At 35.7% G+C, this 18128-nt stretch overlaps 2 protein-coding genes and 1 pseudogene across 2 annotated transcripts; 1 reads left to right on the top strand and 2 right to left on the bottom strand.

Annotated features, from left to right (window-relative positions):
• The first annotated feature begins 2982 nt into the window (after window positions 1-2982).
• Window positions 2983-7034, top strand: LOC137716020 (uncharacterized protein At5g02240). Its single transcript, XM_068455405.1, has 9 exons — window positions 2983-3348; window positions 3911-4023; window positions 4355-4408; window positions 4518-4602; window positions 4852-4957; window positions 5705-5791; window positions 5950-6047; window positions 6262-6371; window positions 6748-7034. The coding sequence occupies exons 1-9, from the start codon at window positions 3042-3044 to the stop codon at window positions 6811-6813; spliced, it is 1026 nt and encodes a 341-aa protein (XP_068311506.1). The 5' UTR covers window positions 2983-3041; the 3' UTR covers window positions 6814-7034.
• A 197-nt stretch (window positions 7035-7231) lies between these two features.
• LOC137716021 (phytochromobilin:ferredoxin oxidoreductase, chloroplastic) lies at window positions 7232-12539 on the bottom strand. Its single transcript, XM_068455406.1, has 8 exons — window positions 12153-12539; window positions 10171-10287; window positions 9395-9489; window positions 8809-8902; window positions 8566-8697; window positions 8311-8415; window positions 7761-7811; window positions 7232-7684 (listed from the first exon to the last, which is right to left on the bottom strand). Exons 1-8 carry the CDS (start codon window positions 12372-12374, stop codon window positions 7499-7501), a joined length of 1002 nt encoding a protein of 333 aa, XP_068311507.1. The 5' UTR covers window positions 12375-12539; the 3' UTR covers window positions 7232-7498.
• Window positions 12540-16828: 4289 nt separating this feature from the next.
• LOC137714400 (protein pleiotropic regulatory locus 1-like) lies at window positions 16829-17633 on the bottom strand (annotated as a pseudogene).
• Between the last annotated feature and the right edge of the window lie 495 nt (window positions 17634-18128).

Below are 18128 nucleotides of genomic sequence, written 5' to 3'. Positions count from 1 at the left end.
TATAAGAACATATAAGGTCTCTCCTCTCATCAATGTGGGATTCATTCTCAACTCGTCCCCTCACATAACACATGGACAATACTACGGGGTGACGTGGATCACATGTGGCCGTTTGACTTCACACGGGGGACAACCTGCCCTAATACCATAAAGAAAGTTAGGATTCTACTATAAAACCAATTGGCAATATGAGAAGTAGCCCAACCTCTTATAAGCATATACAAGGTCCCTCCTCTCATCAATGTGAGATTCATTCTCAACAGATAAATCGAACATATGAAAAAAATTACATAAAATTTCATGAGAATTTCATCTTAATATAGCCTCCTATATACCTTAGGCTTGAATGAGTCAACGCCATATGTAAGGAGTTAGAAGATGAATCCAACATTGTTGTGCAAAGAAGAATAGATAAAGGATACTCGAAGCCAGTGAAGCTTCTCCAGTCAGCTCCTTCACTCTCTTGAGTAAGAATGGAGTTGCATCATTTCCTATTGTGCTCTTATCCCTGAGAAGACAACTTCAATTAGCATATATAAGGATATAACATTTCACTGAAGATTATTGTTGACAAGAACACGACGTTTTACCTAGCTTCTTCAGGGGCTTTCTGTATTGCAGACTCAATTAAACTTCCAGAAGCTGAGTGCTCTTTAGGAATTAGCACCGCAATCAAAATTCCACCTCCAAGCTCAAGTTTCAGATTTGCATGTGTGTGTGTGTGTGTGTGTGTGTGTGTGTAAGAAAGGCGTATTACTGTAAGTTGTACATATAATTTATAGGAAGAAAGATGAATTGACTTTGTAACTTGCCTATAAGCTGAGCAGTCTTGTGGAGTATCGACATGGCAAGGCAGGTATAACAGGCAAATGATCGAATAAAAGAAAGAACAAAAAATTGGTCCTTATGAAACTGTTAACATAATTGGTGCAACCTATAGAATTGTCAGAGAGCTGGGCCGAAAGCCCACTTTCAACGTCAATATTGTTACTAATTTAGAATTATCAGATAGTCGGACCGTATGCCCACTTTCAACAACACAGATATTGTTCTTAACTTTTCAACAACATCGATATTGTCCCTAACTTGGTAATTATCACTGCACAATCCCATGTGGGGTGTTTTATTATAAAATGCCGAAGTATTAATTGGCGTGGAGTTAAGATATTTACACTGTTCTTTTCTCACAGATACGGCCAATGTGAGATATTTCTACGCAACCCTTTAAAGCTGTTTGCGCACACGTACTTTTTTCGTTCCATGTGTTATCACGCCAGAAGTTTTCTATATTTGACACTTTCTCCATCCAAAGACAAATTTCTTTGATTTTGGCCCAGTTTAACAAAACAAATACAAAATGATGATTCCATTAGTTCTAACAGTAGCCCATTTTTCTATGAGTTGAGGATTGAATCTATCGTCAGCCCCTCCCTCCCATGCCAACTGTGATGAGGTTCGTGCAGTTTGACCATTTTGATCGCACTGATAGAGAGGCTGATGCCCATTTTAATCAAGGACAATTTTTCATCGTCCTACTAAGGTGATTATGAAAAAAGCTGCTATTAAAAAAAGCTGGGAGCTGTTTTTGTGTTTGGTAAACACTCAGCTTCAGCTTTTTATCACAGTTTTGGATGAAAAAAAGCCAAAAACAAGAAGCTGCAAAACCTAGCTTTGAAAAACCGGCTTTTTTTCACATCTGTTTTACATAAAAGTTTACCAAACACTCTAATACTGCTTTTTTTTTTCAAAAGCACTTTTACAAAAAAGTTTACCAAACACTCTGCTGCTTTATTTCACAGCTGCTTATTCTCACAGCACAGCAGAAGTAGCTTTTTTTCAAAGCACATCAATACCAAACCAGCCCTAAGGAATATGGTTATCGAATCCGAGTTCAGCCTGACTTTGACCCATATTTGAGTAACAGTGTTGTTTGAACTCATAAAACTAAGCACATAACTGACACTCTTTAATACAGAGGTCAAACACAGAATACGGAGCGTGATATCAAATTTGTGTGCTATTTTTTAATTAAAAGATAAAAAAAAATTACAATGAGGATCCTTTAGAAATTTGTGTGCTTAACCCCCTAAAAAAAAAAAAAAAAAAAAAAAAGAACTATTGCTCTAGTAACGGTTGGCCTAGGATCCTTATGGAGGCTTCGTACCATCATCTTCAACATTCAAAAACTAGCTTGTCCATTTCTTTTCATCAATTTTCGTCATGTACTTCATGAGGTTAACTTCATTGTTGATGTTCTCGTTTTGATTGTGTCACACTTTTGGTGATAATCAGCTTTGGATACCCTGTCTTCCGAAGGAAGCTCTTGCTCGGCAAATGTGAGATTTCATTTATTATTCTGGACACCTAGTTATCCTAAGATCAAATCCAATGGTTGGGTTAAAACTCAAAACTTCAGTTTTAAACTCGCCCAAAAATTCTCCCAAAAAAGGGTTTTGGGTTAAAACTTTTTTTTGGGCCAAATTTACCAGAGAAAATGAGCCGAGGTTAGTGGCTGGGACCTAGCGTTGCGACTCAGTTGCTGACTCAGTTGCTGACACTGTCAGCCACTTGCAGAAAGACCAATGACTATTTTCTTTATCGAAAGGCCCACGTGATTTAACTAAGGTCTAGATTCAATTTTTTTTCTAAATAATTTATAAATACATTAAATCCAACGATTGAAAACGAATATAAGCAAATCTAATGGTAAAAAAAAAAAAATCTAAAAACAAAAAATTAAGTCCAACGGCTAAAACAATTAAAAAAAATTATAAATCCAACGGCTTACCGTAATAATGTAGTTCAACTTCGCCTTTGACGAGAATAAAATCTAAGATCTCTCACTTATAAATGAAAAATATCACTTATGGCAATTTCGTTTTCTTTTGAAAAAAACCAAAAAATAAAATAAGAATTTGTTTGCCAGTAAATGGAATGGATATTTGGGGGACATTTTGGTAAATCTGATAAGAAATACAACGACCACAAGTCATAAACTGCTGTTTCCATCTCCTCTTTCCCTCCTCTGCTTTCTTGCTCACATGGCCATGGCTTCCAGACTCTCACCTACTTCGATTCTTAATCTTCCAATCCCAGCTAGAAATCTCCCAAACCACCCTCACAGAATACCTCTTTTTTCTATTCCACCACCTCTGGATCTCCATGCAAATTCCTCCTTCAATTCAACAACCATTTCGCGCTCTAAAGGACGATCATCGCCACCGGCACTTGGTGCTGTCCAAGAGGAAGTCGCCCAGTCCCCAAGTTCAGAGCGCACCGGAAATTCAGAAGCTTCCCCTTCTTCCTCTTCCAAGCTCGTTCTCGTCATTGGCGGCACCGGCGGCGTTGGTATTCCCTAAGTGGTCCTGCTTTGCTTTACTAGCTCTTCATATGCTTACATATACCATCTTTGTTTTTTTTTTTTTTTGTTTTTTTTTTTTTTTTTATACTTTTCGAGTGATATTCTAATCTAATTTAAACTGTTGCAGGGTGACACCCTCTTATTATTTATCTATTATTATTTAAGCGATATTTTAATCTAGAGTTAGACAGTATAGACATCTTTTAACACTATGTATGTAGTATATATGCGCATGTGTGTAAATGTATGTATGTATGTGTTTGTCAGTTTGTGTGTGTATTTATGTATGTATGTGTGTATATGTGTATGTATGTATGTGTGTGTGGATATTACTAGTACTTTTATTTTGTATGGAATTTTATTTTTGGGTATTTGTAATTGATGTTGGTTTATGTGCGTTATAGAAACTGAGTCTTGTGATTGTGGAAATGCGATTGGTTTTGTAGTGATTAGTAAAGTAGGTGTGTATCTGTATCAAATAAGTACTCCCAAGATTTTTACCTCTTTTATGATTTTCTTGGCAACTTTGTAACCTTAATCTCATTCCAGGTCAGCTGGTGGTGGCTTCGTTGCTCGACCGGAATATCAAGTCCCGACTATTGTTGCGTGACCCCGAGAAAGCCACTACATTATTTGGTGAACACGATGAAGAAACATTGCAGGTACCAATTTCTGTGTAAGTAATTTATCTGGAGATTCCTATCAATCAATCACTCAAATGTTTTGCATATATTTCTGTTAAGTAATTTATCTGGAGCCCTGTGATTTATATACTAAGACACGAGGTTGAGACTTAACTGAGCCAAACACTTGGATTAATTATAGTAGGTGACATTTAACATGTGGATGAATTGTCTATGCTTTCCCCATTCCCTTAATAATTTCTTCCTCCAAATTATTTTTTGAGGATGAATGCATGCATTTTCTTGCTTTAAATTTGCATCCTTCCACGAGGAGTAGGGGTATAAGTTCTAAATATTCGAAACTTGATAGGTATTCAAAGGGGACACTCGGAATCCAGAGGATCTGGATCCATCTATTTTTGAGGTTGGTGCTTTAAGTTCAGTTGCTTGTACCTTTCTTCCATTTATTGGATATAAATGTGTCTATGATTAATGATTCTGAAGTATTAGTTTTACAATGTCTTATCTTTTAGGGAGTCACCCATGTGATTTGCTGCTCGGGAACTACTGCCTTTCCTTCAAAGCGGTGGGAAGGCGATAATACACCAGAAAGAGTTGGTTAGAATTATCCATTTTGAAACTTTTTCTTTACGAGTGAGCAAGAATTTCCATCATACAACTTGTTGCATTATTTATCTTCTATTCGGATTTAATAGATTGCTGAACGGCCTTGCATACCGAATAGATTCATAAATTTTGTGCCAACTTCATGGACATGCTTGCATGGGTAGTATGCTCACAACCGAATGTTCTTATTCATCTAGAACTATGCTTTCAGAGATTTTGACTTTAAACATTTTGTTGAAGATTGGGAGGGTGTGAGAAATCTTATATCTGCACTGCCTTCATCGCTGAAGAGAATTGTTCTTGTATCATCAGTAGGCGTAACCAAGTCAAATGAACTGCCATGGAGGTAATACTAATTCACTCGGAACTACATTTAGGGATTTAAATGCATCAGATTTGTGTAGCGTTCGAAATTTCATAGTTTCATAATAAGATCCCAACAGGGAATTGATAATAGTTCATAGTATGGCTGGAACTCATGCATTGCATCTAATAAGTAGCGGCATAGAAACCATATGAGGCTTGTGAACCTTTCATTTGAGGCACAAATAAATTTACGGAGCTTTCCAGCAAGCTTATGTTTATAAGATTGTGTGATGCAGCCAACTGTAGGTCTGACGGTAGTAGCTTGTGTCCTTGTTTTCTTGACATTCTTGTTCATTCCCCACGAACAATTTACAGCAATCAAAGTGCCAAAGTTCCTGTCCTACATCACATGCAGGATGCATTTAAAGGATGATATTTTTTCTCCTTTTACAAAATGAGACTCCTTGCAATTCAAGAATCTTCTTAAGCACTGTTTACTTGTACCAATAACAGCTTATTTTTGTGAATGGTTATCTAGTTTCGGAATCTCGGATTGGTTTCTTCTTCATAGCGCAGATGTGAGATTTATTGGCTATATAGTTCTTCGGGAGTAATGTAGCATTCTTATACCTCTTCTTGTTATGGCTTTAAAAATTTTGAAGATGTGACATGAACTCGATTTGGAACTGACCATGTTCATACAATTGGTTCATGATGAACAGATGAAGTGAGTTTCACTTTTCTATCTTCTTCTCACATAGAATAATTGAATTACATTGTTTTGTAGCATTATGAACCTTTTTGGCGTTCTCAAATATAAAAAGATGGGGGAGGATATGCTTCGTAATTCTGGCCTACCATTTACAATAATCAGGTTTGTGTAAACTCGTTAATGTACTTGTCTTTTAATTCTGACTCTCTGAGAGACAATAGAACTTTCATAAAGCAGCTGTATATGGCAGACTTCAAGTTAGAGAAACGCAGCTGATTATTCTTTCAGTGGTTGCTTATATCGTTCTTGGTGCGTTTCAGACCTGGTAGATTGACAGATGGACCTTACACATCATATGATCTTAATACATTGCTCAAAGCTACAGCTGGCAAACGGCGTGCAGTCCTATTAGGTCAAGGTACTTCAATTGCACCGAGCATTGCATAGATGAATTAGAGGTTCAGTACATGAGGCTCAATTATGGGTCCTGTGCTCTTGTATAAAAAATTTAGCATCAATTGGCAGCACCGCAAAAAGCAGAAGAACACAAAACCATATTAAATAAGAGGTTTTTTTATTGAGTTCCTTCCTAGAATGTCTTTAATCGGTTCATATTTTTTTATGGGAACCAGGAGATAAGCTAGTTGGAGAGGTTAGCAGGCATGTCGTTGCTGAAGCTTGCATACAGGCGTTGGACATAGAATGTACCGAAGGACAAATTTTTGAAGTCAACTCGGTCGAGGTAATTTTCTAAAGATGATTGCAGAAGTTAGGAGGTCACCACATAGTAATGTATGTCTGGTCTCAATTTTAAACATCCCTTGGCATTTGAACTCAAACTTCATGTCAGTCTTTAAGTATATCTGAAGATTTACTGACCACAACTAAAGAGGAAAAGCACCTGAATTGAAGGGTCATCCGTTAATACTTAACCTAACTATTAGTGGAAGCCTGTAAATTGCTTTGGAACACGATTTGGAACACGCTGGATATTGCAGCCGTGTGTTATTAGAGATCTGTTGCATCTGTGATAGAAATATCAAGGATTCCAATTAACCCTATCATGTTGTTATTCTTTGAGGAATTCCTTTCCAACGGAAAAATCTTGTACTGTGCAGGGAGAAGGCCCAGGAAGTGATCAGCAAAAGTGGCGGGAATTGTTCAAAGCCGCCCGAGCTCAATGACTATATTTTTGGATTTCATTTGGATCATTCATGTATATCGACGATACTGTTTGGAAACAACATATATAAATGTCTGTATAGTGTAAATAACTACTGTGTAATACTTCGATTAAGATCTGTAAATTTTGTTCCCTTTCGTTTGCTTATCAGTCGCCCGTGCATCCTCTAGAAGTGATCCCATGTTCTAAACATCCACACTGAAACTAGAGAATCTTGGTTTATATGTGAGTTTCTAGGTACCATTTTCTTGCAATTCTTCTCCTTTAGTGGACAAACTATAGAATATTTATGTAAACTTTTACTTTGCATCTGCCACAACAAAACCACTCTAGCACAAAACGGAACTAGCCACAACCAAGTATCGAACTCATCACAAAAATATATCATCCTTGCCATTGTGTCACTTGTGAAACGGCAATGCGACAAGATGTTCAACTCGAGATGAGTTAAAATTTTATTCATTAGGTGGCAAATTACATGATCTAGGGGCATAAACAAAACTCAACTGAGTAGCAGTTCCCAACTGAACTGCATAACAGTAACTCCATCTTACCATCGTCTATCTAGAAAAAGTTATATTACCATATACAAATCTGGATTCCGAAAGAACAAAAAAAAAAGGGAAAGAATCCAGAGGGAAGACGAACGGAACAGATACGAAGATAATAATGTTACAATCTAACTTTCAAAAGTCTGTGTTACTAATAAATTCTCCTTTTGTATCCCAGGGACGACTTTCAAAAGATTTCCCTATCATACTGCGACTCTGGTTTACAGTCCCATCCTCACAGCCGTACTCTGGAAAGTAATCGAGGAAAGTTTTGCTTCCTAGCTCATCAATTCCATTAAAGAGGAAGTTCACCAGCAAGTCCTACGGATTAGATTTTACGTAAGAAACTGCACTGCACTGATGTAAGAAAATCAAACTCATTCATGTCTAATAATACCTTAGCTTGTGTCTCCCCAATCAACTTTTTCAGTAGTGCGTGTCCGGGATCCTGCTTTCAGATGTTACCTCAACAAAATAAGTCACATAAACAGATAATTGGGGATTAAAGTTAAACTCTAACTTTAGCCAACCAGATTAGGAGATCATTCAACCCGTACAATGCTCGGTTTCACTGCTCAACTTTTGTCAATTTTTGGCATCACAGTCAAAGACTAATTCTTCATAAATCGTTGCCCATTTTCCTCATGGCATGCAAATATAAATATTATGAAAGTGATCACATTGGCCGAAATGTTCATTTCATAATCTTCCAACATTTCCAGCGATAAATCTACCACACACTGGGGAAATACCTTTGTTTCTTTTCTTCATTATCTTTGTGTTTCATACCTAAAACACTGATTTTTTAAGCGTTGAGAGTAAACCGAAGGGATGCACGATGACTTCACAAGAAAATCTATTCCAGAATCATATAATAAATCACAAAGAATTCATACAACAGATGCGGAATGTGTGTAACAAAAAACTTGGGAAAGATAATAAATCACCTTCTCTGCTCTCCATGTTAGATATCTATGTTGCGCTTCACGGTTACATATAATTTGGGAGGCATTTGTCTCCACTACTGCTTGGTCCATCAGCGCAAGCCATGCCTGCAGGAGCAAGAGGAAGTTGTCGTATATTACAATTTGGAATCCTACAGGTTAATTGTCCTACAATATGAACGTTTGATATCCAATTCCACTTGACGGCATTACGAAAATATCACAAATTTGGGGCCATAAAGCCCATCAAATCTATACCTTGTAATAATCCATGAATGCAGAATATAATACATCATAATTTTTGGGGCTTGACATAAATCTTGTCCATATCACAATTGGTGAAAAGAATTTAAGTGACTCGCTCGTAAGCTTTCCTCCCCAGGGTAAAAGCTGCATGAAATCTGAGTTCAGTTGCAATGCAATATCTCTTAAGAAGGATTGGAAATTACTATTGAATCGACATCCTACATTAGGTGCGCCAGTTCGAATCATTCCACATACCTCAGAATATTTAACACCAAGAGGTATTAGGCTTTTATAGTATTTGTCTCTGTAATGCCTTTGACTGATTACATCGTGCAACGGATTGAGGTCCCTATAAATGAGTAATCACGGGTAAGCTCTTCAATATATATGAACGATACCAAACCCGCAACAGCAAGAAAATTACAGTTCTGTTGCACTAAAACTAATAATTTGAGAGGATACAAAAGTGAGGTAAATGGTGGAGTTGTTAGATCACCACATCCAACATGAACTAAAAAAGACAAATAATTTAACGACATATCAAGCCAGAAAGTTGGACTTCTATAAATAACTGTGCTAAATACGGCCTGGTCAGATTATGAAGAGGTAACTCAAATCCAATGCAATAAGAGATTGTGTATAAAATTCTTAAAGGATGGAAACTGGAAAAGCAAACGAATCATACAAGAAAAAGTAGGACGCCAATATATTTGTAATTCTGTTCTTGTAACTCACCCCTAGCTTTTCATAAAAGAAAAAATAAATGTATTTGTGTTTATGCTTAAGATTCGGAGTAATAATTCACAAGGGAACAACAATACATTGATAAATAAGAGCTTACAGCACAACTATGTTTATATTTGCACTGGTGAAGAAGTTGGCACAAAATATGGGCATATCAAATTCGGGTTCCGGGAAGACAGCAAAATCCAAAATCTGCATACAGTTTATGATACAACAGTTACTGGCATTGCAAAGGAAAATGTGAGTAGTTCTATAGATCATAACAGAATATACAATACATGCACTACTTCAAGGAAAAGTTATGCTGATTAAATTCCGCTACAACAGCAATATATGGCTTCAGCTTTATTTATGGTTCACCTTCTAAATGCTAATTGCTAAATCAAATTGTGTGATATTATATTATTATTGTCCCTTCATAGCGTCAAGAGTGGGAAAAGATCTAACATGACAAAATAAACTTAACCATAAAGCTAGTTGGGAAGCAAATTACTGTAGATATAAAACCGATCAAGCGTTTTGTCAAGAAAATTAATATTCGTGGGGCTACAGCACATTTCGCACAGGACATGTAACCATCTCTATTTATGTAGACAATTCCGAAAAACATAAATCACCCTACAGTTGATTTTCCAACTGGTCTGTAACAAATTTCGTCCATCAATTTCACACGCTACCTCAAATGAACTACCTCTATTTGAATATGCTGGTGAAATACTTTTTTGAAATATAGCAAACTGCAGAAAATTCATTAGCTGACTTATTGCACCAGGATTATAGCAATGATAAATCAAACTGAAACTAACATATTGAATAAAATGGAGCCTTGTGAGCATCATAGAGTAAATAAAAAGACATGTTAAAGCATGATACCTGCATTGTTTGGCTCTCAATGCATAAGCTTCGTAGATGTCTGATTTTAGTAGCTTCGAATGATAACATTTGAATATCTGCTTTACCATCCATTGAAATCCTGGAATTATATCTTTCCTGAAGACGTACAAAGGAATGTTAAATATTATGAGAGGTAGTTATATTGTGACGTATTGATAATTTGATACTATCAAAGCAGCAAAAGAGTTCTCACAAATGAAAAAAAATAAAAAAATAAAAAAATATTGTTCAAGAAATGGCCAATGTGGAAGTTGCAAAAGTTCATTATCTTCTAGCAAAACACTTTAGTTAGAGACTATATGAATTTAATACTTATTAAACGGAATTGAATATGAAGGATATACTGCTGGCAAACATGATACGATCCTTGCTAAAATTGCAATCAATCAGTTAACATCTCACATTCTGAGGATTCAATTTCAATTTTTGACAGAATTTGGGCAGTCGAATACAACAGTGCTTTCAGCTAACTCTACTGAAACCATACCGAATTGATGTCCTTTCATTGAGTCCTCCTAAATTGCATTGGTTTATCCTAAAGATTTCATTTCAATTGGAATTTAGTTATTCACCATGTACAAGGATCCCCGCTAAGCATCCATGGCTGAATGGTTATAGCGCCCAACTCATAATCAGCGAATTCATAGGTTCAATTCCTACTGGATGCATGCCAATGGGACCGCATGCCAAAGCAGAACAATTCTTTTTTTGTAATGTGAAAAAGATTGTTTTCAAAGAAACTACAAAACCAGTCGATCAATTCACAGATAGATTTCTATCCGGTATCTCCGTGGGTAGAAATAAAGATAGGGATCCAAGCAACGGCTTGGTGATTTTTGGAAATGTTTTGAGATTAAAAAAATGTATCAAACCACACATTTTGAATGAGCCACATGGTGCGAATATAGGACTTGATGATCTGACCACCTACCCAAGCACTCTGGACAATGCCTGAGCACCTTGGTCGAAGACAAATCAGATCTCTATCTTGAGTTGAGCACTCACAATGCTCAGTTTCCAGTCCTAAGTACTAGCCCAACCCTAGTGCTCGGGATAGCACTGGCTTGGTGATTGGGATCCCAAGTCCCTACTGGCCCTGACACCTCGGGGGAGAATCATCACAAAGGTGATTTGACACTCAAATGAAGTATGGAGAACATGTTCCTAACCACACACAAATTGAAAGTCAATAGACACTTTATATTCCAACACCAAGTAATCCTTTTCTCCCATGTAAAAAAAAATTCCAGTTAAATCGAGCACTTATACTGGTGATGTATAATCTATGATAATGGTTATAAAGAAAGACTTGGCACTTCACACGATTGGGAACAAAGCTCCACCTAACTTACTGTAAGTTCCCTAGGGGCCAATTAAGGGAGGCCGAATCGAGAAACATATGGAGGCCAAAGCTGCTCAAATATGCTCAGTTGCGACATACGTTGAGCAAAAGTCCGAAGCGCTTTTCATATGTTAGATTCCTCATATGTGCATTTACTGATCTTCATACCATAATTTTCCTATTCCCTGCTTCTTTCTAACTGATGAAGTTCTCATTCAATAGGAACATCCATGTAGTAATGTGATTATTTAACCACAAATGCACAAAACCATTTATGCTAACACACATTTAAAATTGCACAATTAAAAAAATTAAGACAGCAACTAATTCCCAAACTAATCCACCCAAAAGAAAAAAGCCATTTATAAAGCTCCAAAAATGGCACTCCACCATCGAACCTCTTTGTTTTATTTTCAAGAAACCGGTGTGCAGCAAACCAGCATTCAATAACTTTGAAAGATAATAGAAAATATTTCTTCATCCAAGAATTGCAATGCCAAAGGCCCAAAACTTCAAATCACACCAGATCTAAGATGTATGCTGAAAGGCAACAGAATGCATACAGGTGTGTGTGTGTGTGTGTGTATGTATATTTAGAAATGTATAAATACATATATACCTGCAAGGGAGAAGGTTCCAGATGGGTGTGGAGTTTGGTTTCCTCCAAAGCAAAGTGAATGAATTTCTTGTAAGAAACTGCAGAGAGTTGTTGGGAAATGAGTCTCTGCTGCTTCCTCCTCCTGCTGCTGCTGCTGCTGCAAATACTAGAGAACAATACAGTGCTGATTGATGGCAAAGGTATTTTGGGTATGCAAAACCTTAGAGAAGAAGAACACTCCATTGAAGAGAGAGAGAGAGAGAGAGAGAGAGAGAGAGAGAGATAAACTTGCACTGAAGCAATCAACCACCAACAGCAACCATAAAAATTCAATAAACCCCTCTCTGATGGGGTTTAGGATTTTTCCTTTATTTATTTTTTTTTTTATTTTTTTTTTATATTTTCTGGTGTTGCTAAAGATGGTAAGATTGCTCCTCAGTCAGTGTGTTGGGTTCAACTCTATCCGGTAATACAGAAGTGGCAGTGAGCAGAAATCTACATGGACCCCACCTCGTATGCTTCATTCGGACGGTAGGACAGTGCTTGTCTTAGAAATTTTCTCGAAATATTTTACTGTACCAACGTTAAAATCAAAATCATCATTCTTTTTATCGTTATTTAAATATAAATATTATTTTCTTTCAAAAAAAAAATTATATATATATATATTATTTTTTATATTCATTTAATTTAGGCCAAATTTTTTTCGACACAACACTTTCAATGTGACCCTTGTGGTGAAAAAGTTGTTAATTAAACCCTCGTAGTGAGTCTTATTAGCAATTAAGGTCTAATCCAAACTTCCGTTAGTCTTCAGTTAACTAAACTCATGTGACTACCACATAGAGGGGTCAAATTCGTCATTTCAATCCAAATTACATTGTATGTGATGGACATCTAGTATGACTTAGAGTTTAACTGAAATTAGATTTTACCAAAAAAAAAAAAAAAAACACTTAAACGCAGTGAAACTAAACCTATTAAACCATGTCAATGGTTAGGAGAAGAGGTGAATGTGAAATCACGCCTAATTTCTTAGGTATGATTTCATTTGGAAATCTTGATACTTTTAATAAACTATTGTTTTCTTTTTCAATGCCAACACGTTATTGATCTTGAGTTATAGACTTAGTCTTATTTGAATTTTAATTCTTCTATCAATTTGTACCAATCTACATATATGCCTTTCAATTGTGTCTTTAATTGGTAGTGTGGTTTGATGCAGGTTGTAGTCTTGCAGTACACAACCTTTCAATGCACCTTGGAGACCTCATGAAATGACATCTGCAATATCATCAAATGCTAAAAATCCTTGGAGACCTTTTGGAATGGCCCCAATGCACAACATGCAAAGTCAACAGATGAAAAAGCACAAAACCTTACACAAAAAAAAATGATGAAGCGAAGGGAATTGATTTTGTTTTGTGAAAAAACTAGATTATTTGTTTATTTTGTGGAAAAAAAAAAATTAATGACGTTTTGTTATGATGAACCACAATATATTGTGGAAGAAATACTTTTTTCTTTGTTATTATTTATTTATTTATTTATTTTTGGGTTGGATATATGCTTTTATCATTAGTGTGCAAAATACATTATGGTATGAGAAATGATGAAGTTATTTTTTCTTTCCTGAATGGTTAATGTAAATTATATCCCCTTTGTTTTAATTTGCTTTGTATACTGGAATCAGATGTCAACTCACAAGAGAAACAAGTGTATGTCATAACTCGCTCAGAAAGAACACACGTATACGGTATACCTAAGTCATGCTAGATGTCCATGGAATAGGATGTAATTTGGATTGAAATGATGAATTTGACTCATCCATGTGATAGTCACATGAGTTTATTTAACGGAACACTAACGAAAGTTTGGATTTGGACCTCAATTGCTAACAGGACTCACCACGGGGGTTTAATTAATAACTTTTTCAGCACAAGGGTCACATTGAAAGTGTCGTATCACCACAGGGACCAAGAAAAAAAATTTGGCCTTGATTTTATAAATAATTTAGGATTTTATCTATCAAATAAATTAATAGTTATAATAACAAATAACAATTTCACACTGAACAGTTGGTGTGCTTGATTCATATAGATAATTAAGTGGTTTCGAAGTAAATGTGTTCTTTTTAATAAGATCTTTAGATTATGATGAAAAACGAACAGTTCTGATTAAGACTTTTATACAGTAAAATGTTGACACGTTGTTATATAAATAAGTTTGAAGCCAAACAATATATTTGATTATGAGAATTTTGTTAATCATACTCGATGTATAATTTTATGGAGAGTGATTTATGAAATGTGTAAAATAAATTATCAATTATTTTGTTAGGTGCAACAGTAGTGTTTTTTTTTTTTTTTTTTTTTTTTTAACATACGATATTATCTAAATTAAAAGGGGAGTGGAGGTGGGCTTAGCCTCAATGGACTAACAATAATGTGGTTCAAATTTGCCTTTGGTGAAAATAGAATCTAAGACTTCTCACTTACAAGTAAAGAAAAATATCACTATACCATAATACTAAATGGAACGGTAGCGGTTTAATAAGAGCGTTAAAAATGTACAAACCTGAAAGTTGGCATCTTGGATTATATTAGAAGGGTCCTCAAAACATAACAAACTCGAAAACAAAAGACAATGCCAACTTAACCAATCTAATAACTACCATTTGGGCGATCTGTAGACGTGACAAGTATGTGGGAAGAGGATCATCTTTGGATCCACTTTGTGGGGATCCTAGGGATCCCTATATCCTAGCCATTCATCGTACATATTGCACCCAATTTTTGTCAGATACTATTTGTTTTTAATTTTAAATAATAAAAAAAGTTAAATGATTTCTGACCTTACGATACATGATAAATGGTTAAGATGTAGGGATCCCTATGATCCCCACAAAGTGGATCCGGATGGGATCCAATTCCAGTATGTGAACCAAAAAAGGAACAAAGTCAAATCTTGATATTATCATTAATATTATTATTAAGGGAAGAGAGTTCAAAACTATTACAATAATTTAGAAAATGTGGATTTCGAACCTTGAACGCATTGGTGGAAACTTAACAACCTATCCATTAGGATATTGGGCTACATGCTTAATTGATCAATAATTATACATATATTCATTTTATTGGCAAAGTTATTTGTGAAGAAAGTTAGGGCTCCATCATAAAACCAATTGGTAATATGGGGAATAGCACACATCTTATAAGCCCTTGTATGGTTTGGTCCCTCACCGATAGGAGACTTTGTCCTCACATTCTCACACGCCTCCTCATGTGTGGCAAATTTTCAAGCCTAACACGTGGACAACACAATTGGATGATGTGGAGCACATGTCACTGTTTGGCTTCACACGTAGGTCAACTTACTTTGATACTATGAAGAAAGTTAAGATTCCACCATAAAATCAATTGACAGTATAGGGAGCAACCAAACCTCTTGTAAGGTTTTGCAATGTTTTTCCTTTCACCGATGTGAGACTCTTTTACCTTCACAAATGTATAATTGCCAAATGTGAATTTTAAAGAGTCTCATATCGGTGAAAGTAGAAACCTTACAAGGGCTATAAGTAAGTTGGGCTGCTTACCATATTGCCAATTGATTTTATGGTGGAACCCCAACTCTCTTCATGGTATTAGAGTAGATTGTCCCATGTGGAAAGCCCATCGGCTACACATGCTCTACGACACCCAATTTGTGTTGTCCACATGTTTGGCTTGAAAATTCACCACACGTGAGGCGGCATGGGAATATATGAATGTAAACGAGCCCCACATCGGTGAAAGGAAAAACTTTGCAAGGGCTTCAAAGAGGTTGAGCTACTCCCCATTGTGCTAATTAGTTTTATGGTGGAACCTCAACTTTCTCCAATTTGAAGAAATAAAAAACAGAAATTAATGACATGGCTCAAAACGATATCTTTTCCGGCCTTCAAGTGGTCACCTAATATCACTTTTGTTCCTTGACGAATCTACCACTACTGTGATGACTTTAGTTTAGATTTCACATAGGGCCTTCAAAAATTTCAAGAAGCCTTGTATTTATACTAGACAAAAAGATCAAATAAACTATAGAATTCATACAAGAAATTCCAAAGATCAAATGCTCAAATAATCTTGACAAACCCATTAAAAATGTACATTCAATTGGACATGATATGAACAAGGTGGTTCAAGCAAGACTTGGTGAGTGTCAGAGTGTGTGTCTTCATGTATATTCCTTTTATTATTTCTTTTCACCTGTTGATTGATTCGAGTTGTAAAATTTTAATTATTTTGTATTATTAACAATTAAGGACATTGTGATATAAAAGTAAAAACTACAAGTAGTATTATTCAATAAAACAACACTAATTTCAAATTTGATAAAATATTACTAATTACTAGATCAGCCATCATCACTGGGAAACAATATTAGACATCAAGACTTAGATACTAGCTATAGCCTAGAACTGTTGAACATCTATGGGGTTAAGAGACTTAAGTTTGAGAGGATGAGTTTTTGAAGTGGCATTTGGATCTAGTTTCCACATTTAATTCTCATAGAATCGAGAATGAAGTTTTCATAAATAGCAGACAATATGCTACGCTATTTCCTTGAAAGAAGGTGTCCCTTTTAAGATAAGCAGGTGGGTTTTTGCTCTTCATTAAGTTCAATAAGTTTGATTGTCTTGCCAACTTTAGGACTTACCAGACTCGTACTGTGATGTCATATGAAATAGCATAAATCACAGCTTCACTCTCTGCGCCATTGCTTTGGATTGTTGAAAATTGAGACACTATTCCAATCCTAAAACCACAAACCTTCATTGTCACCTCCAGTGGACATTACTCTATCTGCATTAGCCGCCATAACGTTAATAATGGTTTTCTGTTCGGAGAGCATATGGTGTGCATAAATTCTCCCCTCAATCGAAAGGTTGAATTTCTTTATCGTGTTAGTTGAAGCAAATGCAAAGCAATTCTCCTTATGTAATTTAGGATGTTGTGCCATTGCACACACTAATTTCTTATAACGCGTGAAAGTTGAAACGTTTTTTTCCATTTCTAAGGTCCTAGAGCTTTATGGTTGTGTCGTGAGAGTGATAACAACTTGTGGATTTGTTGGCCTCGCAAGAAAGGAGCAAATTGTACCTTCATGGCCGAACAATACATGAACTTGCACATGCTTAAGAAAAATATCCCAAACCCGACATACACTATCACGTCCTCTGGTATGTAAATAGTCAAGAGTGGGATGAAGAGTCATGCTATTAACACCACTTAGATGACTGTGCTACGAACAAATAACCTTGTTCTGTTCAAGGTCCCAACAATTAACTTGACCCTCATCGCCAATGGAGGACAAATAAGGATGCATGGTACTAACGACAATGCCTCTTATCTGCTCAATATGTCTCATAAATGACAGTTGTAGACCATTGGATGCCAAATCACATATCTTGATTGTCCGATTAGTAGAGCTAGTGCAAAGCCACCTATTGCTTGGATTTATTGAATAAAATGTATTTATGTTGATTTAACTTTCCTATTTGAAATAATAAGTGTCATTATTATATGTTTATATACACATAAATGAAGGTATCAAGCTTTTTAGATTCTTATATGCAATCTATTTATTTCTTCACTTCTTATTTGCTAGAGATCTTTCTCTCTCTCTTCTCAAATTTAAAGTTATACGATCATGTATCACTACATCGAGTTGAAAAACATTTTGATTATAAATTCGTATTGATCTATGCTGTTATTATTGAGAATTTTGCACTATGAGATCAATTTTGGTATTTTATGTCCTTTATTAATATTGGTCTTACTTGGAGAATTCAGATGAGCTGGGTTTGAAGTTCGTTTCATTATATATGGAATTTACAGATAAGTGACCCGCATTATCTTAGCTATTAAGTTAAAATTATAATGATTTATTGTAAGCATGATACCTTATAGTTATAGCCAACGGGAAAGGCACATAAATATTGGTTTATAAGTG

Source organism: Pyrus communis, chromosome 14 (genome assembly GCF_963583255.1).
Source record: "Pyrus communis chromosome 14, drPyrComm1.1, whole genome shotgun sequence".
Taxonomy (NCBI): domain Eukaryota; kingdom Viridiplantae; phylum Streptophyta; class Magnoliopsida; order Rosales; family Rosaceae; genus Pyrus; species Pyrus communis.
Note: the sequence above shows the minus strand (reverse complement) of the source record. Positions and strands in the feature narration are given on the sequence as shown.

Bases quoted from the DNA above. Each gene is read 5' to 3' on its own strand.
- LOC137716021 (XM_068455406.1), bottom strand. From the start codon at position 12,374: ATGGAGTGTTCTTCTTCTCTAAGGTTTTGCATACCCAAAATACCTTTG. The intron at 10,288-12,152 runs GTATATATGTAT...GTACGTCTTCAG, and splicing joins TGGAACCTTCTCCCTTGCAG to GAAAGATATAATTCCAGGAT. The intron at 9,490-10,170 runs GTATCATGCTTT...AACTGTATGCAG, and splicing joins TTGAGAGCCAAACAATGCAG to ATTTTGGATTTTGCTGTCTT.
- LOC137716020 (XM_068455405.1), top strand. From the start codon at position 3,042: ATGGCCATGGCTTCCAGACTCTCACCTACTTCGATTCTTAATCTTCCA. The intron at 4,409-4,517 runs GTTGGTGCTTTA...CTTATCTTTTAG, and splicing joins TGGATCCATCTATTTTTGAG to GGAGTCACCCATGTGATTTG. The intron at 6,048-6,261 runs GTACTTCAATTG...TATGGGAACCAG, and splicing joins TGCAGTCCTATTAGGTCAAG to GAGATAAGCTAGTTGGAGAG.